The sequence below is a fragment of the Lissotriton vulgaris genome, chromosome 9 (assembly GCF_964263255.1).
Source record: "Lissotriton vulgaris chromosome 9, aLisVul1.2, whole genome shotgun sequence".
NCBI classification, from domain to species: domain Eukaryota; kingdom Metazoa; phylum Chordata; class Amphibia; order Caudata; family Salamandridae; genus Lissotriton; species Lissotriton vulgaris.
In genome coordinates this window covers 178438789-178464373 of record NC_141697.1, presented here as the reverse complement: position 1 = coordinate 178464373, position 25585 = coordinate 178438789, and the positions used below count along the sequence as shown (strand labels likewise).

General features: G+C 46.6%; 1 protein-coding gene across 1 annotated transcript in view; it reads left to right on the top strand.

Moving 5' to 3' along the window:
• POLE2 (DNA polymerase epsilon 2, accessory subunit) overlaps window positions 1-25585 on the top strand; it is a 404236-nt gene that overhangs the window by 185488 nt on the left and 193163 nt on the right. The window contains exon 8 of the mRNA XM_086936593.1: window positions 20832-20888. Coding sequence (XP_086792719.1) covers window positions 20832-20888 — 57 coding nt within the window. The remainder of the gene's footprint in view (window positions 1-20831; window positions 20889-25585) is intronic.

The window sequence follows — 25585 nt, the reverse complement described above, 5'->3', positions numbered from 1 at the left end:
ATAGCGCAGCCACAATCTAATTGGGAAGGATCCTCTTTTTTGGTTCTCCGCTTTTCTGAAACTTGATTTTTTGAACACTGCCAGTTTTGACCATGAGTGACACCGGAGTCACTACCCCTGTTGTTGTCGTGGAGGAATTCGACAGAGCGAAGATAAACGTCTACAAACTGGAGGAGCTGAAATCCTTCTGCAAGAAATTTAAAGTTCCTACCAAGGGCCTCAAGATTAAGGAGGAATATCTCAAAGCATTGCAAGCCTGGTTAGAGGCCAGAGATCCCACTGATCTGGTGGTGGTACCGCCAGTGGAAGGGGATGAGGAGGCGCCAGCGAATGGGCCCGAGTCCTCTCCCGGAAGCAGTGTTTCCTCCAAAGGTCTTTCCCCTGAAGAACGAGAAGAAAGGGCGAAGGAGCGTGCATTCAACATGGAAATGGCAAGGCTAAAGATAAATGGGCAGTTGGAGTTAGAAAATGCAAGAGGGAGAAGAGAAGATCAAAAAGTTAAGAGTTTAAAAGAGAGAAGTTAGCTTTGGAGCGTGAAACCAAGTTGAGGGAGTTGGACATCCAAGCTAAGAAGTTAGAATTGAATCCCTCTGGTGGCAGCATTCCATCTGGGCCTGCAGAAAGTAAGTTTTACTTTCCCAAAGATGTGATAAAAGATTATCATAGGAACGAAGATATTGGTCAGTGGTTTAAAGCATATGAGCTAGCATTGTTGGCCCACCAGGTCCCTGAGAAGAATTGGGGAGCGGGGTTGTGGGGTCGCTTTGTGAATGAGGGGAGAGATACCCTGTTAGACCTGCCTGTTGCGGATAGGATGTCGTATGCTCATATGAAAGATGCTTTAATGTTGCGGTATGGCCTAACCCCCGAGAAGTACAGACAAGCTTTTAGAGAATGTAAGAAGTTGCCTGGTACGACGTGGGTTGAATATGTGTCTTATTTTTGCAGAGCCATGGATGGTTGGGTAAAGGGCAGCAAAGTGGAAAGTTATGAAGCTCTTTATGATTTGTTTGCTTGGGAGCATTTGTCTAATAACTGTTTTCCAGAGCTGCGCCAGCACCTGATTGATAGCAAGATATCTAACCCTAGAAAACTTGCTGAGGAGGCGAACCGCTGGGTCAGTACCAGGGTCCACAAGGGTCCAGTGGGAGACTCAGCCAAAGGTGGGCAGGGTCCCCAGCAGAAGAGTGGGGGGGACAAGGGTAAATAGAAGGAGTCTCAGAAAGGGCCCCAAAGTAATCCCCAAGGGAACCAAGGGAAAGGTTCCCAGCCTCCCCCTGAGAAGAAGCCAGGGGCCCCGACGGGTAAACCTGTTCATAGGGGCCCCCTAACCTGCTACGGTTGTGGGCAGGTGGGACACCGGTTTTAGGACCCCCAGTGTCCCAAAAAGGATTCGAATGCACCGCCGCGTGCACCCCCCCGTCAGTTGGCGAGTGTAGCCCTGGGAGGGGAGGAGATGGTTGTCCATGGTGGGAGGGGTCCCGCAGAAATGTCCCTGGTCTCGCTAGGAGACATGGAAATGGTCCCTCCACCCCCTCTGCCTAGTAACACTAGTAAATATAGGCAGTGGGTGACCATTAATGGCCATAGAGTGGAAGCTCTCAGAGACACCGGAGCGAGTGTGACAGCTGTCAAGTGTCACTTGGTGTCCAAGGAGCAGGTGGTTCCCCACGCATTCTACCCTGTGATAGCTGCTGATAACTCCCAGAAAGAGTGTGAGGTAGCTCAGGTTTCCTTTGAATGGGGGGGGAGTTTGAGGTACTCTTCAGGTTGCTGTGAGGCCCGCCATGCCTGTCGATTGTCTCCTGGGCAATGATTTAGAAGACTCCCCTTGGGCTAAGGTGGAGAGGGAGACGCACTTGAAAATGTTGGGCGTGCCAGAGTGGGTGTGTGCAACCACTCGATCGATGACAGCGAGTAAGGGTGTTGATGGGGTCCCGGAGCCTGAAAGTACGGCCCAGGACCCAGCTGTGAAGAGAAGAGGCAGGGGGCGCGGGAAACCGTCCCCCGTAGTTCCCGTGGTCCAGGAGGAGGTAGACCCCGAGGGGGATGCCCTGGAGCCCACAGGGGAACAAATTGCCGAACTGGGAGACCTGCCCGAGCTGACCCATTGGCAGCAGGATGGTGGTCCCTCCAGGGAGGAATTCTGTGCGGAACAGAAAGTGTGCCCTCCTCTTGTGGGCATGAGGCAGCAGGCCTCAGCCCAATCGTCAGGTGATCAGTCAGGGTCACATTTTGTGTACTGGGAGAACGACCTCCTGTATAGCGAGCCTAAGGCTGCTGAGCCTGGGTCAGCCCGTGTGCTGGTGGTACCCCAGCGCTTCAGAGCCTTCCTACTGGGGTTGGCTCATGACGTTCCGTTAGCTGGACATCTGGGGCAGGACAAGACCTATGACAGGCTTGTCACCCATTTTTATTGGCCTCAGATGCGAAGGGATGTAGACATCCATTGCAAGACTTGTCACACTTGCCAGGCAAGTGGGAAAAGCGGAAGGAAGCAGAAGGCTCCCCTCCAACCTTTTCCAGTGGTCAGTACCCCCTTTGACCGGGTGGGTATTGACATTGTTGGGCCCCTGGACCCCAAGACAGCCCTGTGCAACAGGTTTATCCTGGTCTTGGTGGACCATGCCACCCGGTACCCGGAAGCCATCCCTCTCCGAACAGTGACGGCCCCCGTGGTGCGACGGGCACTGATGGGTGTTTTCTCCCGGATGGGGTTCCCCAGAGAGGTGGTGTCAGACCGGGGCACCAACTTCATTTCGAACTATATGAAGTCTCTGTGGAAGGAGTGTGGGGTAACCTACAAGTTCACCACTCCTTACCACCCTCAAGGAAATGGGCTGGTTGAGAGATTCAACCGGACCCTGAAAGGCATGATCATGGGTCTTGAAGAACCAATGAGGCGGAAATGGGACGTCCTCTTGCCATGCCTGTTGTTTGCTTACCGTGAGGTGCCGCAGAAGTCTCTAGGGTTCAGCCCCTTTGAGCTCCTGTACGGTCACCCGGTAAGAGGGCCTTTGAGTCTGGTCAAGGAAGGCTGGGAGCAATCTCCCAGGAAACCTCCCCAGGATGTATACAGCTACATGCTGGCCTTTCTGAACCAGACTCGGCGCTTCAGAGAACTTGCTCAGGCAAATCTGGAGGCCAGCCAGGAGGAGATGAAGCGTTGGTACGACCGGAATGCCACTCTGGTAGAGCTTCAGCCTGGTCAGGAAGTGTGGGTCATGTCCCCTGTGGAACCTTGTGCGCTCAAGGACAGGTGGACTGGACCGTTTAAGGTTGTGGAGAAGAAGAGCGATGTCACCTACTTGGTGGACTTGAAATCTCCCAGGAACCCCTTGCGGGTCCTGCATGTCAACCGTTTGAAGCCCCACTTAGAAAGGTCCGAAGTGGGCATGCTCCTAGCTACAGATGCTGGAATGGAGGAGGAGAGTGAGCCTCTTCCTGACCTCCTGTGTGCTAAAGAGCAAGACGGGTCAGTGGATGGTGTGGTCCTCTCTGACACACTGACCCTTGAGCAGAAACAGGATTGTCGCCACCTGTTGGGACAATTCCCGGATCTGTTTTCCTTGGTTCCGGGTGTCACTCATTGGTGTGTCCATGACGTTGACACCGGAGACAGCCCTCCTGTGAAGCACAAGGCTTACAGGGTGACTGACAAGGTTAGAGCATACATTAAGGAGGAGGTCTCCAAAATGTTTGCGTTAGGGGTGGTTGAGTCCTCTAGCAGTCCTTGGGCCAGCCCAGTGGTCTTGGTCCCGAAGGCTGCAGCGCCTGGTGCTTCACCAGAACTCCGGTTCTGCGTGGATTACCGAGGACTCAATTCGGTCACGAAGACTGACGCGCACCCCATCCCCAGAGCTGATGAGCTCATAGATCGGTTGGGGGCTGCCCGGTACCTTAGTACGTTTGATCTAACGTCTGGGTACTGGCAGATCGCCTTGACTGATGGGGCAAAGGAGAGGTCCGCATTCTCCACACCAGATGGGCTATACCAGTTCCGGGTGATGCCCTTTGGGATGAAGAATGCCCCTGCCACCTTCCAGAGGTTGGTCAACCAGGTCTTGGCTGGACTGGAGAATTTCAGTGCCGCCTACCTGGACGACATCGCAGTGTTCAGCGCCAGCCGGGAGGAACACTTGCGCCACCTCCAGGAAGTGTTGTTGGCCCTGCGCGGAGCAGGCCTCACAATCAAAGCCAGTAAGTGCCAGATTGGGCAGGGTTCGGTGGTGTACTTGGGGCACCAAGTAGGGAGCGGCAAGGTTGCCCCCCTGCAACCCAAGATTGATACCATCCTGGCTTGGGCGCCGCCCAAAACCCAAACTCAGGTGAGAGCCTTCTTAGGACTCACGGGTTATTACAGGAGGTTTGTCAAGGGTTACGGCAACATTGTGCACCCCTTGACTTCGCTGACTTCCAGGAAGCAGCCACGAAACGTGATCTGGACGGATGCCTGTCAAACGGCCTTCGACACCCTGAAAACTGCAATGTGCACAGCACCTATACTCCAGGCACCCGACTTCTCGAAAGAATTTATTGTCCAGACGGACGCTTCAGAGCATGGCGTGGGGGCTGTTCTAGCTCAGGTGAATGAAGAGGGCCGAGACTTGCCTGTAGCCTTCATCAGTCGGAGGTTACTTCCCAGGGAAATGAGGTGGAGTGCGATAGAGAGAGAAGCATTTGCTGTGGTCTGGGCGCTGAAGAAGCTAAGACCCTACCTGTTTGGGACTCACTTCCGGGTTCAGACAGACCACAGGCCCCTCAGATGGTTGATGCAGATGAGGGGTGAGAATCCAAAACTGTTGAGGTGGTCCATTTCTCTACAGGGGATGGACTTTACGGTGGAACACCGCCCTGGTACCGATCACGCCAATGCTGATGGTCTGTCCAGATTTTTCCGCCTTAGTGATGAGGACTCCCTAGGTCAAGGGTAGTTCTCCCCACATTTCAGCTGGAGACCTGACATCATTGGCTTGAGTTTCTCCTCCATTTTTTCTGTTTGCCTCCACTGTTTTACGATGTTTTGCTGGTATATGCTTTGGGCGCTGTGCCACTGCTGATCCGTGCCACAGCGCAAGTGCTCCCTATGTTAAATTGATGTATCTATTGTATCCATGTTTGGCTTGTTTGGTTTACTGTCAGTCCCTAGTCTAGTGCACCAGGAGTGCCGGGGCTTGTAAATACAAATGCCGCTCGTGGGCTTGCAGCACGTGTTGTGCCACCCACAGGAGCGGCCTCGTAAAAGAATGTCTACGGGTCGGTCATTGCGAGACCCACGTGCAGCCTAGTGCTGTCACGCAGGCTGCGCAAGTATACCTACTTGCCAGCCCCTCCAACCTTCCCTTGACTTCATGTTAGTCACCCCTATGGTAGGCCCACGGGCAGGGTGCATTGTAAGTATAAGGTAGGACACGCCTGACCAAGTTGGCATGTCCTAATAGTGAATTACCGCCATCTTCGTTCTTCACTATTGCGAGGTAGCCTGCTCTCCATTAGTTAGAATGGGCCGCCGGGATTATTAATGCTATGATCCTAGTTGGCTCGGGGAGCATGGTGCAATGTCGAGTTTGGTATCCCTGAACTCGGGGTTTAATTACACATCCGTTGGTATGGATGGTTTTTGGACTCTGGGTTTGAAAATAGCACTTTTAGAAAGTGTCTATTTTCTTGTCTAACCATTTCTGGCTTCTGCTGGTCTTGCGTGTGTGTGACAGGAGCTGGGTGGCTCCACAGGTCTGGATGAGTCAGTGTGGGATGAGTGGGACATTTGCGTTGAGAGTAGGGGGAGAGTAGTTGTTGATAGCCTGCCCTGCCTGCTACAATGCTGGCTCCACCTCCTGCCAAGCGGCTGATGGCTCTGTGCCTGCCATGGACGATCCTAGCCCCACCTCCTGCCAGGAGGCCGATAGCTCTGCTCCTGCCAGTGTCAATGCTGGCTCCACCTCCTGCTGGGCGTCTGAGGACCCAGCCCTGCTCAGTGAATAAGCCAGGTGCTTCTGCCTGGCTCCACCCACAACAGACCCAGGATGTTGGGAAAGCCCCCGGCATGGACAAAGGGATCAAAGCCGAAAAGGGGTATAAGAGAAGGACCCCTGAACTAAGAGATTAGGTCACTTCTGACAAGGAACCCTGTAACAAGGACAAGAGGCCTGCTGATCTGAGGACTTGCCTAACCCTTCTGCCAGTGTGCTGTTTGCTGGGGGGAATCCTGCAGTGCTTCTTTATTTTTGCCAAGGAACCAGGAGAGAGGAACTGTGTGTGTACTCTCAAGCTTTGCTAAGAAAATCTCCAAGGACTGGAAGAGTGCCAGTCTCCTGCTGAAGTCACAGGGCTAAAGGACTTCATCTGCTTAAAAGTGCTATTTGCTGGAACCGTGAATCCAGCACCTCTGAAAGAACCAGCAATCTCGACGCCGACGGACGTCGCCGAATCCAGCTCGACGTAGTGGGTAACGGCCCCAGTGTCCCGCTTCCTTGACGACCGGCCGCCGGGCCCGACCGACGCCAGCAGCATCGCCAGTGAGTGGGAGTACGGCTCCAGCTCCAAGGGACCTCGTGTCTGCACCGCTGCTGATCGCATCGCCCTCGTGCCCTCTCGACGCCGTGAGCGCTGCTCACTCTGTGCAACCGCATCATCGACAACGACGCCTGCTGAGGCCTGATCGACACCGAAGACGCGACGCCGGATCACTCGACGCCGCTGATCATCGTGTGCTTCATTTTCCAAAGGTACTGTGTGGTTGGGGGTCCGTGTGACTCCGGGCTCGACGTAGCGCTCCTCGCGGTCGACGCCGAACCTTTGGATTAACTTTGCCTCGACGTCGTGTAGCCCCCGTGTGGGTTACCCTGTTGCTAAGAACTGTATTGCCAAGAAGAAGATTTGCTTTGATACTAAAGACTTTTTGTGCTAAAGAAGAAACTACCTTTGAACTATCATTTTTCCCTTCCCAAAATATTTATTAAGATTGTGTACATTGTTGTCGTTATTTGGTCTTGTGCTAAGCCTTATATAAAAATACTTATTTTTATATTACTACTGTGTCGTGTCCATTTGTAGTGTATTCACTTTGTTACTGTATGTGGTCATAAATGCTTAACACACAGCCTCTGAGATAAGCCTGTCTGCTCTGCCAAGCTACCAAGGGGGTGAGCAGGGGTTATCGAAGGGTGTGATCCCCTTGCCCTGACTAGAAAAGGTGTGTCCCCATTTGTCAGAAGTGCATACCTCTGCCAACTAGAGACAGCCGGTTCTAACAGTCAGTAAAGCCGTAATGTCAGGCACCACAGGAAATTGTGGAATCGCAATTTTATTTACCTCTCGTAAATCAATAACAAAACGATACACAGGAGGCTTGGATGGATCAGTTCGTTTCAAAATAGGTAACACAGGACTATTACACACATTTACCCGAGTTTCCTCAATGACATCCTTCTTGACCAAGTCATAAATGATCGCTAATAGTGCTCGTTCACCATCAAGAGAGATACGATACTGGGGAATACGTGGTAATCGCACATTTGATTTCAATTGGACAACATAAGGTGATATGTCCAGCAGGCCCACGTCATTGGGACCTGTTGCCCACAAAGACTCAGGAAGAGAACTCAATTCCGGTGGGAGCTTATCAGTTGACAAGTACATAGGAGAGATCACTCGCTGACCCAATGTAAGCTCCACTCCCGCAGGAGAACAGTACAGAGTCGCATATAACCGTTTCAGCAAATCCAGGCCCAAAAGATTCTCACCACAACCAGTAGTTAAAATCAAAGGAGCTTCTAGCTCACGAGGCCCAATTGTAAGGGGCAAAGTGCTAAAAACCGGATTGCTAACGGGGGCGCCAGAGAATCCAACTGAAACATTCGTTAAGCCAGACAAAGGTGCGCCAGGGAGTTTCGAATGCATGATGGAACTTTTCGCTGCACCGGTGTCCAACAGAAAAGGCTCAACTACGCCCGATGTGGCAACTGCGACGTAAGGCCCTCTCTGATCAACCGGAACTGATACTACTCCCTCTCTTTGTCTGTGGCTGTCCTAGTAATTACCGTCAGCATCAATGTCATGCTCGACGTAATAGTCGTCCACATGATACTGTGCAGATCTATCAGACGATGAATTGCGCTGATCAAAGCAATTGTTCGAGTCTGATGAAGTGGTAGAACGCTCATTGTGAGTCTGAGTAACACCACGACCTCTACCACGTGATGCCTGTTGAGGACCACTACGACCTCCTCGAGCCGAAACACCATTATTTCGGTCACGTAAAACCGGACAATTAAACTTCAAATGGCCCTCACCCCTACAATATGCACTTTGATTGTATCCAAGCATAGATCTCGGTGTAGAGGAGTCAGTACGCGACTGCGTCCTAGAAGACTGTGATTGCGATTTATTCTGCTGCTGGGAGTCATTTTGATTCGAGCGCGGAGGATACGCTTGCTGCAACAGAACCTTAGTTTTAAGATCCTTCGTTTTTTTATCCGCACGATCACTTTCTTCCTTTTCTCTATTTTCGTAGTATTGAGCCGTGGCTAATATTTGAGCAGTGGTAGAAACAGCCCACGAACTTTCAGAATTCTTCAATTTGTTGCTGAGTTCAGGCAACAAATTCGATACAAATTTATCTACAAACAATCGTTGACCTCCCTCAGTGCTCATATCCTGACCACTGTGATCGATGAATGCCTCCTCAAATCTGGTAAAGAAATCGGAGACACTCTCGTCCTTCTTTTGCTTGCACGCAGACAGTTTATCCCAATTAACTCTCATTGCTGGCATAAGTGTCTTCATAAGGGTAATTATTCTTTGTGGCAGATCCGTAATGATCTGTTCAGGCTTAGCCCCACCAACTTGTCGTCCGTCAGCCGCCGCAAGAGCAGCCCAATCACCTCCTAACTCGGCTACGTGATTCTCTTGACGGATTTTTGCCCAAATTGGTTGAGGTACTACGTTACCGAACAACATGTCAATGTCGGCGAGGTTCATAATAGTAGCATCCACAAGTTGGGATAACTCCTTATAATAACCTGCCGGATTTTTCCGGGGGTCAGGCAGAGTTTGCTTCACCTGCAAAACTTCTGATCGCTTCCATGGGAGGTGTATTCATGACTCTCTGGAAGTGTGGCAAAATAGCAGGATTAACAGTAGCATCACCTGGCATCCACACTGGAGGAACTTCTCGTATGGGATACTGACCAGGTTGTGCCATCCACTCCTCAGTTTCGTCATTAAACAATGCTCGAGGTTGTACTGTAGGTCGAAAGGATAAGATACGCTCTAAAGCACGTCGAACATTACCACCCACAATCATACCGTTCGAAAACTGATTCTGGAGTTCAGTCATTTCAGACGGTACATTGTCTACCTCATCATTATCCCACTCTTCTCTTAAGGATTTACACATTTCCTCAAACACAAATCTTTGTGTGGGCTCATTAAATTGAGAGAAAGTGTCAAACTATGCGCGGGGTGTATTTAGCAGGATGCCTAATCCATTTATGTGTCATTTTTACCAACGTCTCACTTTCCCTACCACCAGGAATTTGACTTCGTCTCTGAGAGACATCAGAAACATCGGACCCTACGATCGGTCCAAATGGAGAGTAAAGATTGGCAACAGCATTAGGTATGCGACTACGGACAGCAGGAGAAGAGGAGAAAAGTACAGGGGCAACAACATGAGGGCTGAACGTAGGAGCAGTAGGAGTAGCCAAGAGAGCAGAAGTAGCGGGAACAATAGACTGAGAAAGTATAGGCAGTGGAGCAGTAGGAAGAAGGGCAGGTAAGGGAGCAGGGACAGCTTGAGGAACAGGAGGATTCGGAGGAACAGGACCAACGGCAGGCTGACCAGCAGCTGCCGGAACAACAGGTGGAGGGACAGGAGGAACCACAAGAGCTGTAGTATCCTGAGCGTATGGAGGTGGTGATTTCAGTAGATAGGACAACAAAGGGTCCTCTACCGCTTCTTCTCCCTTCTTATCAGAACTTGACGGTAAAACAGGATAACACTTATCCACCGCCATATGTTGCAGTCTAGCAAAAACTTCCTTTTCCTTCTCTTCTTTGTCTCGCTGAAACTGCTCTGCATTTCTCATCACCGTAATGATACCTTCTCTCTTATTTTTCTTAATCTGTTTGATTTCTTTCTGCTTGGCCTCTTTGCGCCATAACCGAAAGGAATCAAACATGGCCGGCCTAGCTTTCTTTTTAAACAATTTTGCTTCGAGATTGTCCAAAATTGCAGTTTCGAAACTACCATGAGGTGGCCAACTAAGGACACCATCATCTCTGGTGTAACGGATCCAATAATCATTATATACGATAGGACCTACTCTGTGGCGACTATAGAGCTCATAAATTGGAGTTCCAACTGGAGGTATCGGACATGAGTCCTCCAATCGGGAATCCGTACCGCAACATCTAAAGAAACCAAACAAAGAACTACGGCCAGGCATCGTGCACACTAACCGAGTTTACAAACTTCAAGGGTTATCGAATTACGATGTCCTCGCAAAAATGCAAGACCCTCGGTTTTTGGCAATTGCAATCGTCAAATAAAACCCAACAACTAAGAACCAACAACTAAGAACCCAAAATGCAATGGAACCATGCAAACAACCAAGTAACAACCAAGGATTCTGGGAGCGACCCACAAGTACTTAACTGAGGGAACAATGGCGTCACCAGGAAGGCCCGTCTATCGTCTCGCCGTACAAAGGACTACGCCAGGCGCCAAAACAGGTCGACAGTCAGGGCATCAGTCCGTCGCAGCCGTCAGGAGGCGGGAATCTTCGCGGGAAAAGTCTTCGAACCACTTATTTCGACAACAGGATCGATGAAGCGGGGTGCACCTTCCCTCGGAGATTTCACACGAAGTTCCTCACGATCGTCGGGCTTTGGACTGGTACCGCTGATGTCGCCCCACGTTGGGCGCCAACTGAAGGACTGGGTTATTCTAAGACCCAGCAGTGCCAGGGGACAACACCTGAAACCTTCGTGGGTTACCTGTTCCGGCGTACAAATCACAGACACGGGACACTTCCTTCGGCGTCAAAGATCAAGGTTTATTTACTGCAGGGATACAGAAATCGCAAGAAGTACACTACGTGTAGGTTCTGAGAGACTGCTTCGAATTGCAACAGTGGATCGCTCCTTTTATACATATTTAAGTCATAACACAACATGGCGAACAAAAGGTTACAACTCAGTTCCCACAGTAAACTTCAAAAGGGTCGCTTTCATGTCTTCAGGAGCCCGGAACATAATTACAGTAGCATCGCCGGTTCCCAACTGTAAAAGCACGTTATCCCATCATTAGGTACATTCCATTCTGGCTGTAAACGAGTTAAGAAAAGAGACAAAAACAGGTGCAAGGAAGACAAAGATAGACAACAGATTGAAAAAGAGTGTAGGGGGCAGTATCGGTAACGTGATTGCAGGATCAAAGGATTCGTGCCTAATGCATGCACGACTGAAACAATAGACCGGCACGGCAAGATGAGCCTCGAGCGGAGCCATCTGCCTTTGCAGGGTCATCCCCCTCGTCATAAAGATATCCTCAAAGGAACACATGTCTTCCGCTAGAGCTTGGGAATCCCAGGGTCATGAAGTGGACAGTGTCCGTTCGCTGGCTACTTGAGGGCAAGAGACAAAAATGGATGCCGTATCTAAAATGGAACCCGTGGGTTCAGATGGAGAAACCCACGAATAAGACTAACAGTTCAAGGCAGCATAGCGAAAACGCGTACACCCACTAAACTCGTCATTTGCGGTTCATAGATACCAAACTTGTCCATATTCGAGCGAGTCAAAAACGTCATTACGATTCTCACGGAACCTCACGATCTATATATAGCGGGTATGAACAATGTTAGTGTCTTCGCTAGGACACCACTCGCCTATTCAGCTCTATAACTCCATGTATGCCCACGGTTCTACTCCCCAGACGTAGCAATATTAGGCGGCACCGTGTTATCCACAACACGCATTATATAGAGCTCAACAGTTGCTGTTTTCTTGTCCGCCCGCCATTTTAAGCTCAGTGTATCCCACCGCAAACAACAGCGTTGCCTGTGCGCTCCTTAATTAGCATGCCAAGAACAGTTCCATTTTAATTTTAGGGGGTTTCCTTTTAGTTAGGGCGCCGCCATCTTAGTTACATCCGCGCAGGACCCGCTCTCAGCAACTTTCACCATTTATTAGCTGCAGTTTAGCTGTTTTCTGTTATTTTCATGTCTGCTAAATGCTGCTAATTACATATTTAGCACCTGCCCGGCGGAGCTGTCTCAAGAGGCAGCCATTCCGCAGTGTGCCCTTTAGCACCTACACAGGTGATTTTGAAGGAATATTTGTAGGTTTTGAAAATCGACACTTAGAAGAATTTCTGGCAAAAACCCTCCAATGTTATCCTATGGAGGAAAATCAAGTTAACAGTAAGTTACAGTTGTGATTACTTTTTAGGGTCAGTGCTGGGCACAAAGATCCAGCACTGGGATCTCTCCTGATAACAGGTGAGTAATTTCGTTTTCGTTGTTCAGTTGATTTTTAGTGAATATTTTAAAGTTTCAGAACTCCACACTTAGAAGAATTTCCAAGTGAAAACCAGTCAATGTTACTGTATGGAGAAAATGCAAGTTATCGGCTTTCAGGTAAGTACTCGACTGGCAGAGTTAAGGTTATGGGCATAGACTCAGGGGTCTCCCAGGGTCAGGTGTGTACAGTCGTTACACCCTCAGCGGCACATGGGCAACCGGGTGCAGAGTGGGTAGGCCCAATGTTATCCTATGGAGAATAGGGGGTATTTGGTTGGTGGCTGCTAGCAGGCAGGCCACACGGCTGTGGGAGCTGAGCTCCTGGTCACTTACACAGGGCAAGTGGGGAAGTAGGATAGGGCAGATGCTGCACTTCCAGTGGCACTCTGGCGGCTGTGTGCAGGGTGCTTTTGAGTTATCAGGCGCTCAATAGGTTTCAATGGGAAAGCTGTAAAACGAACAAAGGCTGCAAGCTCGGGGACGGAGAGTCTTCAGGTGCGACCACCACTTCGAGAGGTAAGTTGGAGAGCTAGAGGTTAGGTAGACACCCAGGAGTTGGGCACAGGTGGCCGTGGAGCGTCGGGTTCAGTGGTATCTTTTGGCGTCGGGAAATCTTACCCTCAGCTGGTCGCGAGGCTGCAGGCGTCGTCAGGAACATCGAGGAGGGTCCTTGGGTGCTGGATTCGTGGTCATAATCGCCGGGGAAACGTCCTCGTGGTCTTTGTCCACTCAGGCACAGGCCGGGCTCGGCGGGAGCAGAGTGTGCTGGATTCGCAGTTCCTGGCTGGCACCAGGGGTTGTAGATCTTTGAGCAGAACCACTGCTCTTGGGAGTCCCAGTCTTTAGATGAGCAAGGCAGTCAGGTCCTCCGGGGTTTCCGAGGTTGCTGGTCGCGGGAGACGCCAGGGTTTAGCAGGAGTAAGTTCAAGGGTCGACAGGCCTGTAAGGCTGGGAACAAGTCAGTTGGTGTCATCCTTTTGTTAGCAGCTGGACGGCAGGTCTTCTTTCTTCTTGTTCTTCTTGTTTCAAAATCGGGATCTGAGGAAGGAAGGTTCAGGGTGCCCCTAAATACTAAATTTAAGGACGTTACAGGTAGGGCAAGGGCAGGGACCAATGGGTCCCTGTCCTGGGTTGAGTACACCCCCTATCCTGCCACTCTCCAGTGGGAGGGGGTCAGGGACCTAGCTCTGATTGGTTAGGGCTCCCCATTCTCAAAATGGTGAGAGCCCAGAGTTGTGCTTTACCTCGCCTCCCCCACCTGAGGGGTGGGGTTGGCAGAGGCTGGCACACCCCCTTTCCTTCCTTTGTTTTTCCCCGCCTCTCTTCCCACCAGAGTGGGGGTCAGAACCGGTGGGGGCCAGTTGCTGAGTACAGCAAATGGCCTGGAGAAGCTCACAAACAAGGCATGCATTTGAAGCTTCCCTTGCCCATCCTGTGGGAAGAGGCTTAGCACCTCGCCCCAGGATGTGCATTGTTGCAGACCCAAGAGAGCGGATGGCTCTCTACCCAGGGGTCCAGCAACATGTCTGCTGGGTGGCAGCCTAGGCAGCCTCTCAGTCAGGACACTAGTTGTGGGTTAGTTTCAGGGGGAAACTCTAAGTTGCCTCTGTCGTGCATCTTACATTAAATCCCACATTGGCATCTTTGTGGATTTAATGTGCTGAGAAGTTTGATACCAAACTTCTCAGTCTTCAGTGTAGCTATTATGGTGCTGTGGAGTTCGTAATGACAACCTCCCAGCACCATATACTCTCAATGGCATCACTGCACTTACAGTGCCTAGGAATGGCCCTGGGTACTGCAGGGACACAGGGCTCATGCACCTGTGCCCACACCACTGGCATAGTGCACCCAACTAGAGGGGTGACTGAGGTATGCCAGGGCAGTGTGTTTGTGGGCATGGCACACAGGGGTGTGTGCCATGTTGACTATCTGTTTAGTTCTGCACTAAGACACTCAGCCTGCAAAGGCAGTGTGTGTGTCAGGGTACAGGGCCTCTAAGAGTGGCACAATAAGTGCTGCAGCCCTTAGGGGTCTTCTCTGGTCACAGGGCCCTAGGCACCTAGGGTACCATTTACCTGGGGCCGACATGTGGCCAGAGATGCCAATTGGGTTTAGGCTTCAGTGCAGTTTTTAGGGAAGGAACACAGGCTGTACCTGATTGGCAGGAACCTAGGGCACACTCAGTCAAAGTACATCCGCAATTCAGCAAAAAGTGGGGAAATGCCATGCAAGAAAGATGGCACTTTCTCGCACAACCTTTCCACGACTGCATTACCTCCATCCAAATGGCTCAGGGCTAGGGCCTGAACTGTCGATTTGAATTCTGAGAAATGTGTGGCTTTATTTCCTCCAGCAGGTGGAGTTGAAATATGGAGTATCTTGTCAATTTGGTGATGGGTCTGTTGGTTGAGATGTTGGTCCATGAGAAAGCTCAGTAATTTGTTATGAGGGACCAGATGGTGGACAAATCCTAGAGGGCATAGACCATAGGTCTTCAATCTATGAAGCGCGACCCCCAGGGGGAGCATGGTCATTGGGAGGGGGTCGCGCATTCACCTGCCTCGAATCCAAAACGTTTACGTTTCGTTCTGGATTAGAAAGAATTACATCTCTGGAGCCTCTCTGATTGCAAGACAGGGAAAAATAAGCCAATCAAAATGTGGATAGTCACCAATGCCTGTCCTCCAATCAGAGAGACTGCAGCATACACATCAGGAAATGCCCGCGAACTTTGTACATAAAGATGGACCAGCACCTTCGCAATGCAGGCTGTATTTCCACTGAGTTCTGCGCCGTCACTGCTGCCTTTCACTGGATCCAGTTGTCTTTCCTGACCCTGGCAGCTTTCACCTCGTGTTCTTTTTTCAAACTCCTCTTCGTGGCTCATTGCTGCCTCCGGGCTGGTTTCCAAGGCAACCCGAAGCTTTCAGGAATAATTAGGTAAGCCCCCTTCATCCCCCTTGCCCTGGCTTTTCAGCTGCAGATGACATGCACTGAAACTATCTTGCACGCAAAAACACACACACACAGATTCTGATCTGTTTCCTTGATTGAGCCATGTGGGTAGGGGGTGGGGGACATTTTTATGACTCTGGAATGGTGTTTATTTTCGGTGTACTTTCTGTTTTTGTAACAGCAGCTTCATATTCATTTGTTTGACATTGAAATGTTTATTTTCCGTGTTCTTTCCGTTTTTATTCTTGTAGTAAAGCATCCATGATTGCACTTTTCTTGATGTGGTGGTTTTTGTAGTACCAAAAACGTTATCACGTGGAGGAATCATTTAAAAACTGCCTGGGAAAGTTCATCTGAGGACAACCTTTTTTTTTTGTCAAAAAGTTCTAAATAGTAAATATTCACAATATATAAGACTGGTGGCCTCAATAGCGTCTCATGTCTTTTTATTACATGTAGTAGTATTTTTTAAATAGGTGAAATAACGTTTATTAAATTCACTAGGAGGTGCAATGAAATATTAGTGCAGATGTTGCAGAGACAAGAGAGAATTCTAAAGGCACGGGAAAAGGAAGCAGTCCTTGAAATTAACTCCGTAATTTGGAATGAAGCTTGTAATCACTCTTAAAATACTGCGTGATGCAAATTGCAGAAACCTGCAACCAATGGCTGATCTATAATATCCTTGTATATCTTCATAAATGTAAACAAGTGATCACACAATCATGTCCCAGATGTTTAGGCTATGTAGACTGGATCCACATTCTATGTACTGTCCCAATTCTCATATATTAGCTGCAGGTTCTTATATATACTGGGTCAACTGTCTAGGTTTCGATCTAACACCTGAGGCAGTCTCAATATGCATAGGGTGTTCCACCCACTTATAGATTCCACCTAAAGGAGGGCATTTGTTGTGGTTTATAACTTCGCTAATCACTAGATTGGTGAGTATGGGCTCATGGAAACCTTAATGGCCTTCTGAATTTCAGCTCTGGTTAGAAACAGATAATTATGTCCTGCAAAGAAATGTATTTTAAAGATATTGTTGCTATACACATTAGAAAAATGACAACATTTGTAATTACAAAATTATGTTTTATTCATGTGTTTTGCAAAGAAACAAGATTCCAAAACGTGGAGTATTTTAAATTGTGTAGTTCAAATGTATTAAGAAAGCTTCTATAAACGACAAGCAATTGAATTACTATTTGCGGTAATACAGCAAAACATAAAAATATGTCAAAACATTTGGTCAACCATGTAGATACAACTGCAGTTTCAATGCATAAGTATCTTCTGATGAGTAAAATCATAGCATTAGTCAGCAAACGTGGCAAAGCACTAACTCTATAAATATCCATTTAGTTCATTCTTAACTTGTTCATACCTCGTTTACTATTCTGACCCCCCCCCCCCCAAAACAAGCCTTTCTAAACCCTTTCCTCTCCGTCTCCCTTTTACTTATCCCAAGCCTCCTACTACTGCTTTGAATTCCAAAACATCCCTCCACTACCCATCTCAATCCAAATAACATAATACCATATCCACCACTCAAATTACTTTCCTTTTTCGCTATACTAATTCACCACTAATCCGTTAAGGGTTCTGGTGAAGCGTGCTACTCGCTGAAAAAGTGCTTCGACACTTCGTCGGGGGTAGTAAGCACTATATAAATGCAATTACAATACAACATCTTTGAAACACTGCAGCAGTAAATGCTTTGTGGATCATCAGTTAATATAGAACACATCCGCCATTTTGTTTGCAATGGGATTTTGTGTCCTAAACTAAGCACATGTAACTCAACGATATATTGTTCCTCTGCATATATGCTGTTGTCATTGTGGTTTTGAAAACCGATGTGTGCTTAAACTTTCTCTCGTGGCATCATTTTCCATGACTGGTCTATAAGTTTGTCAGCAATAAATCGTCATAAATCACCCTGGTACCAGGGAGGGGAGAAGGAGGAGACAAACGTGCAGTAAACAGCTGTCTGTCTCATGTCAAGGCCAGGCTCTCACAGATTCGCTGTGTGTGCTAATTTGGAGGCTATTCAGCTCCTCGCCGACTGCCTGTGTGATCTTGAATGATCTAGTTTACCTGTATGTTAGATTACCGGCCTCTGGGTACAATGAACTTCACCCACAAAAAAGAAACAACTGGTGTCTTTTGGCTTCCATCTCTAGACGAGTGTGTTTTGCTACCTTTCACAACCTCTCTTCTGACCCTCACCCTGTGAAGAACCACAGTCGCCAACAAACCTTTGATTTGCTAAACACTGTTTAATACTATTTCCCCACTGTTAAATGATTTGCCGTGGTAATTGGGAGCGCTTTTGGTTGTCGATGATGATGAGTACCAAGTTCTACAATTTTTTGTCGGAGTGGGTCCTTCTGCCTAACATTTTTTGACAGGGGGGTCTCGGCATCAAAAAGTTTAAAGACCTCTGTCATAGACATTCTATTCACCATTGTATTTGCGGCAGAGAGTATTAGGAGCATAAATTCAATTTTAGTTAAATTCAGTTTCAGAAGGAAAAGAGGCACCCAGTTGGTTTACTGTTGATGGACGATCTTCAGATTAGCTGTGCTGACTGTGTTGGAGAGCCTTCAGTAGATTTGGGCGTTTTCACCTTATTAATGTTTACAGTTGTTGCAGTCTTAGCTTATTGTGGCTAAAGGTGTTCTACATCAAAGTGAAAGAGGTATCCTGATAGGACAGAACCCTAAGGAACGCCACATTTGGCTAGGATTGTAGGTAATTAGAATAAGTTTTGTTTCATAATGTCAGATTTTGAGACCATAAAGAATTTAAATCAATTTATGACTGTACCTATGAACCCCGTTCTTAAATATCATAGGGGTTAAGAGTCTGGTGTTATAGGGTGTTGAAAGTTGCTGAAAGATCTAGCAATACCAACAGACATGCACCCCCTTCGTTCAGGATTTTGAGCGCCCCATCTAGTACCTGAATTGTTTGGAACAGAAAGCAGATTGAAAGTAATTGAAGAGGTTTTTATTGGAGATGAATTATCATACTAGACTGACGTAGATTGTATTTAGTGCTATAGGGCCCTCCTCACTTGCCACTGTAGAGCAACGATTGGCTTATCATTAAACAATCCCTATGTAAATTGCTGCTCGCTCTTACTTTTGGTGTGGCAAGAGATATATTAGTGGCTCACCACAGCCCCTCTGTAGATGCATACAGAAATTTCCAAACGCTGAAACACATGTGACTCTTATGCCCTAATTATTCGATTTAAAGCAAAAGATACTTGAAACCGGTAATAAAAAAGAAGGTATGAAGAACGTTAAAATAGTTTTAGAACACATCTATACCTCAGTATTTGTTTCATTATTTCTAATAGCTGTATTATATCAGTTAGGTTTTTAAAAAATGTGTCTTCTGAATTGGCACTATGTACTTATGTGGACATTTAGTGTATGATTAAATTAGAATAAAAAAGTATGTAAGTTGGGAGATAGAGGTGGAATCACACTTCTAGAAGTCCTGCAGGAAGAGGGGCTCTAGGAAATGCGGTTAAAGGCAGTGGCTATTAGAAAGAGGTACTATTTGATGGTCACAGGATCTTGATCGCATCTCTGAATCTTTTGTGAAAAGGAAGGAACTACAGGTAGTATTTAAGAAGCTCCTTCAACTTGCAGCGCAAGCCTCCGTCTCCATCCTGCCTTCCGTAAGCTTACACACAAAGGGAAATATGAATGCAGCAACTACATATATGTATGCTGTTGGTTCTAGCCCTGGAGGAGAGTAGGATGGATCTCAACTTTGTTAAAGGATGTTTGAGATCTGGCGCCACAGTATGGTGTGAGTATCGTCTCGCAAGTAACTTAAATGTCCTGGACCAGGGGACAAATACTAGGATAAGAGGTTGTTCATGTTGTATTAATCTCGTCCAGATTCCAGGCATGCGCTTCAAATCATGTAGTTGCTTTGAATACCGGTGTACAATGCAACCAGCTAAGTCCTTTAAGTGTTGAGGTTTTGAAAAGACTTTGGGATGACAGGGCAAATAACACTGAATGAAATTGTCTGTCCATCTTCCAGGCCCTAAATATATTCAAGGTGTGCAACAACTTGACATTACACGTAGAGATAAAGTGTTGGGGCATCTATATGGTAACAGCTGCCCACAACCCTCAACTTTGTAATACCCTCCATTAACCCCAAAGGAAGGGCTTGTTCAGTTAACAACCTAGAGACTGACTCATTGGTGAAACCTGGACTTTTGGCTCTCGAGTCCTTCGGGCCAATACTGTAAACACTGTCTAAAGCGATCTTGCTTTTGTAATTTTGCCTTTTGCCTAAAAGAAAAATAATTTTGAGCCTCTCCACTGTACTACCCTATACCTCACCCTATACCTCTCTCAGTACATCCTCTACCTCCACTCTCTGACTCATCACAAATCTCACTCTACTACTATGATCTCCAAAATAACCCTTTATAGACTCCTCTCTCCTCTATCCCTCCTGGCACCACCTCAAACCTCATTTTACTATTCAGACCTCTTAAACAACCCTTTCTAACCCCCCCCCCGGCATTTATTCCTCCTTAAAGTAATCCATTTTTCCCTAGTCCACTTCTAGAGACTCTTTCCCACCTCATCTCTTTTTTATTCATACCACACTTACTCCTACTATTATGATATTCCAAGTGAGCACTGTCTAAGCCCTTCCCTCTTCTATCCCTCCATTAACCTTTCAATCCACCTAACAGACTCACATGTCCACAGCTCAAACAAATTCATATTTCACTATACTAATTCACCACTAATCCTTTTTGGGTTCTGGAGTTGCGTGCTACTCACCAAAAAGCGCTTCAACACCTTGTTAGAGGTAGTATGTGCTATATAAAAACAATCCCAATTATCATTTTCAATCTTAATCTGTAATGCTGAAGACAGTGCCATCTACTTACATCTATCATTTGAGTGCTTTCCTTCATCAGCTTCCTTTCACAGTTAGTATTATGTTTTATATCAGTGGGTTTTCTGCTACTGGGGAAAATGTGTAGAAAAGTACGTTTTTTATAAAAAATTGTCTGAAAGTGAAAGGACTGATGGAGGAAGAACATATTTAATGTATTCCTTAATTAAAATGATCCTTTTAGTCATTGTATTTCTGGATTTCAAAATGTGCTGTTGTGCACTGCCGCAAGATCACTAACTTTATATAGCTTTGTAATGGCATCGACCTTGATGCATTGACTAAAAGAAGCTCTTATCTCTGGTGTATCTGTTGATGATAATGTTTAATGATGCCTATATTTTTCATTATCTTTAATTTGATTTCTGTGTTTGTGTTTTTTTCTTGTCTTAGGGAAAGTATTTTCTGGAAGATCCTACTGGAGCTGTTCAGCTGGACCTCAGTAAAGCAATATCCTAAAAGTAGTTTGCCTCCGTCGAAATATATTTGTAGTGCATACACAAACCCATTGCATTTTAATTTGCTCCCAAGAATAGTCATCATCCACGTTAACTCTTAACCCAAGGGTTCTAATGCCACGAATAAGGATACATTCACCTGCTGTTCATTTTGTGCTTTTTTTTTTTAAAATGACCTCAGATGCAGTATCCTGGAAAAATAATCACTATTAGGCAATCACTTTGTTGCTTTTCAGTACTATCATTTTCATAGTAAAATGTATTTCATTTAATTGAAAAATTGTATTTTTAATAGCACATGTGATGCCTATTTCTCATTGGACTCTAGAACCAATTTACTCAATGTTCAAAGAGATGTTCAGGGTTTTTTAACCATAGTTATTGCTAGAGAGAATTTCTTCATTTACTTTTTCAGAATATTCTTTTGACAGGTCTATTATAAGTCTAGCATTCATGATAAATTCAGTATAGAAAAATATTTGTCCTGGAGGCGTCCTGCTTTACCTTGCACCTCAACATATTAAGAATAATGTTACCGGCTGATAAAATGAATCTTCGCCGGTTATATTTCCTTCACTGGAAGGTTCCTAAAAGAGCTAAAAACATTGCAACATGGTGCAAGACAGGCACACAAGCAGTGGCGTAACAATGATGCAGTGGGCCACAATGCAAGCAAAGAAAATGTGCGCCCATGGCCCAATTTGTGGGTGGTTAGTGTTGAGAGGGCCCGTCAGAGCTCTGGTGCAACTGGCCTGCAGCTTCATTGATAGCTACGCCCCTGCAGAACAGGCTGTACCAAGATATGTCCTAAGGGAAAATTGTAATTGAAAACGTGAGATGGCCAGTGCCGCTACACTGATCCATTCTCCTTGATCTGGCTGCATCAGAAGTTGTTTTAGTCTGACCCAGATATGTTTAAAACCTCCTACAGAAAGAGGTTTCTCACAGGTTCATATCTTCGACTATGACAGAGTCCCCAGGTTTCTATGTAAACAAATCTAGTAAAGGACTTGAGTCTGTGGAGCAAAACACCAAGAAGAGAAGTGGTTGTCTTCTCACTTGTTGCCGATTGTCACCTAGAAATTATCATTTGTAAATGATAAATAACATATGAGTAGCAAACCTCTCTCTAGTTTAGATATCTATACATTGAAAAAAAGAAAAGAATCTTCTTCCGTAAAGCCAAGAATTTTGACTTTTGAAGATAAGACCAGTATGCATCTTATCAAAAGTAAGAACCCTGGCTGGAAGTTAAATTTAATATTAATAATCGTATCTATCAGCAATATCCTGAAATAAGCTCAATGCTGTGTAGGTCAACAAATCGATTTCCTAAAAGGTACGAGATCTATTTAGGAATAGATATTCATGTGTGTGGGTTCTAAACTTTTAAGTTATGGACCATGTGTGCTGTCCATTTTTAAGTTGAATTTACCTACCTGCGGAATCTCAACATCAAGATGTCAGGAGTTATTTGTTGCTGTAGATTCAAAAGAATCAATTTTAAGTCTTGAGATCTAATAAATGATAAACCTTTGCTCACCAAGATAGCCAGTGCATTTGGCTGATCTTTTGGTTAGGTGACACCTCTAGCCGACATCATCGGAACCCACGACCTCAACATCATTTCCTACTCTGACGATACTCAGCTCATCCTACCGATCTCAGCAGATGCCACCACCACTAAGACCAACTTATACAACTGCATGAAGAATGTCTCAGACTGGAGGAAGGCCAGCTGTTGGAAGCTCAATACTGAAGTGCTGATCTTTGGCAACCACTCCTCCCAAAGAAACGACATCTGGTGGCCCGCCGAACTCTGACACACTCCTACAGTGATGACCACACATGCAACCTCGTCATCACGCTAGACAGCAAACTCACCATGAAATAACAGATCAATGCAGTTTCTGCCACCTGCTTTCACACACTCCGCATGCTCCGAAGAATCTTCAAATTGCTCTCCATCAGCACGAGAAAAACAGTCATGCACGCCTTAATCACAAGCCAGCTGGACTACAGCAACGCACTGTATGCAGAATCCACCACCAAACTCATGAGAAGGATCCAGATGGGTTGTATGACATTACCACGCACGTCTTTACATCGCATATTTCACAACCCATACCACTACCACACATTTACATCCATTCACATTACAAACACCTTCACCACGCATTCCATTACCACGCATACTTTCACCATGCATGCTGACTCTGAAAAATTCTATCACAGTGTAACACTGCCACCTACTGTTGAAAATGTATACATTAAGGGGCACATGCATCAATATTGCATTTTGCGATTCCTTAATTGCGAAAAATAAGAAATCGCAATTAAGGAATTGCAAACTGCAATGCATCAAGAAATCGCTATGAAAATAGCAATTTCTTAAAATTCCTTAGTTGCGATTCTCTAATTGAGAATCGCAATTAAGGAATACCTCCCCATCCATTCCTATGGGCCTAGAGGCCCATAGGAATGAATAAAAAGTCATTCTTAATTTGCAATTCACCATTAGAAATTCGCAAATTAAGAATGCAATTTCAAGGGTGGAGGGGTGTCCAAAGGACACCCTGTTGCACCCCTTTAATCTGCTTAGAAGTACATTTTGCACACTCACATGCCCCAAGGGCATGTGTGTGTGTAAAATGGAACATTGAAAACTGCACTACAGTGCATTTCGCAAATTACCATGAAGGTCAACTTCATGGTAATTTGCTCACCTTATTTGCGAATTCGCAAATTTTTAGAGTATGATGCATTGCATTTAAGGAATCTCAATTTGAGATTCCTTAAATGAAATCGCAATTTTGCGATTTCTTAAAATGCGAAAATTACAAAAATGTTAATGCATCCCAAAAATGGGAATCGCATTCGCAAACAGCCGAATTTTGCAATTTGCACCATTTATGAATGCAATTTCCTTTGATGCATGTGCCCCTATGTCAATACATTTTTTAATTCAATCCATTTGTCATTTACACCTTTTTTTAGGTCTCGCGCCTAGCGATGCAGTGAGTAGCACTTCTCCCCAGCAAGAGACCTCTTGGAGAGGGTTTGAAATCGACCTAGGAATCGCACACGCTCGTGCGTCTGCTTTTCCTTTTTGGCCACCCTATTGGCCTTTGCGTGCGTCTTTTTATGAAAGACTGCATGCAATTGGCCAAAGGCGGGCGCATCGCTCCGTCCACGGCCTATTGGTGTCTATTACGCACACCGGCTGTCATGTGGTTTCAATTATCGTGCCCAAACACGAGGGTGATAATTAAATAACACATGTCTCGCTGTGGCGCACTCGCATACCACTCGCGAGATTGTGTTTTTTTGGATCCATTTCACAGGGAAGCAACTAAATGAAAGAACCGCTGATGTCTTGTGTGCTTCTTGTTGATTTTAGGCAGTCTTTTTTTTTCTTTTGTACTGGCGAAGCCACTTCCTCAACATAAACGAGACCAAAAAAAGTATTACAAAGACCATGACAAAAGCCAAAAGGCTGTGAGTAAACACCAGAGCTATTTTCTTTGCCAGTGCTTGTTGAACTTCCTCCGGGACTCCAGCCTCCTCTGCCCGTGGGGGAGGCGCCCCACCTTCAGAGCTCAGCTGCAAGGAACATGCCAACCCGCAGCTGATTACCAATCCGTGCCACCCTCCACGAGGGCACGCACAGCTGCCAGCATGTTTGAAGGTACGAGATACACTGGGTTTACATTTCCTGGTTTCTACTGCATAATCTTCGCCTTTTTAGCCCCGCCCACCGGAACCGCACGACTCCTCGGAGCATTACCAAGGTATCCTTTGTAACTGCCTACGCACTGTTTTTACAGTCTGTATGCTCGTGACTCCTTTCCCCTATTCGCACACCCGTTCCTTGGAACATCCCAGCGGTAGCCAGGTTTTTTCAAGTTTCTTTCTCTCAAACGCAAGAGTACCTCCATGAAAGAGTGGATATTTAACTATGCCGCCAAAATAAAATTAGCCTTAGTCTGCCCCCTCACAGCCTATGTGCTTGTGAACTAACTTTTTCCATGTCACGTAGTATCATTCATAGCGTAACAACCTGTCTGTTTATTTGCTATGTAACCAGCGGTCGGAGTGCGTTAAAAAAGCATGGGAATTGCTTTTAGGGAACTTCTCAGCTTTCTCCTTCTCTCCCCGTGTGCTCCCCCAGCCCTGTGATCTGTTTCTCATGTATGTTTCCCCTGACACCTCGCAGTATGTTGTTGTCACCCTCATTTCTTTTTTCTAAGTCACAAGGCGCTATATGTAAACTGGGGCACGTCCCTTGCGCTCAACTGCAGTCATGTGGTAGGGGTCTGTATCTTCTGCCTGTGTCAGCATTTATTGATATTTTCTAGAATATTAATTTGCTGTCTCAGTATGGCTATGCATTTCTCGTTGCACGGATTTGCGTGTACAAACTTTCTTTTGTATATATAGCTGTCGGAGTAAATGAGCGTGTGCACATGGCGGTGCATACAGAGCAAACATTGCAACATTTTAGACCAGGAAAGTGTAAGATTTTGAAAAAAAATGTGGGAATGCATTTTCCCCATTGACTTATGTTGAAACACAGGCAGTTTCAGGAGGGGGCCGTTAAAATCATGTTTGGGGGACGGAGGGTGTGTTGTGTTTAAAAATCGTGAGTATCCCGTCTGGATTGGGCTAGGTGGCATGCTTGTATATATA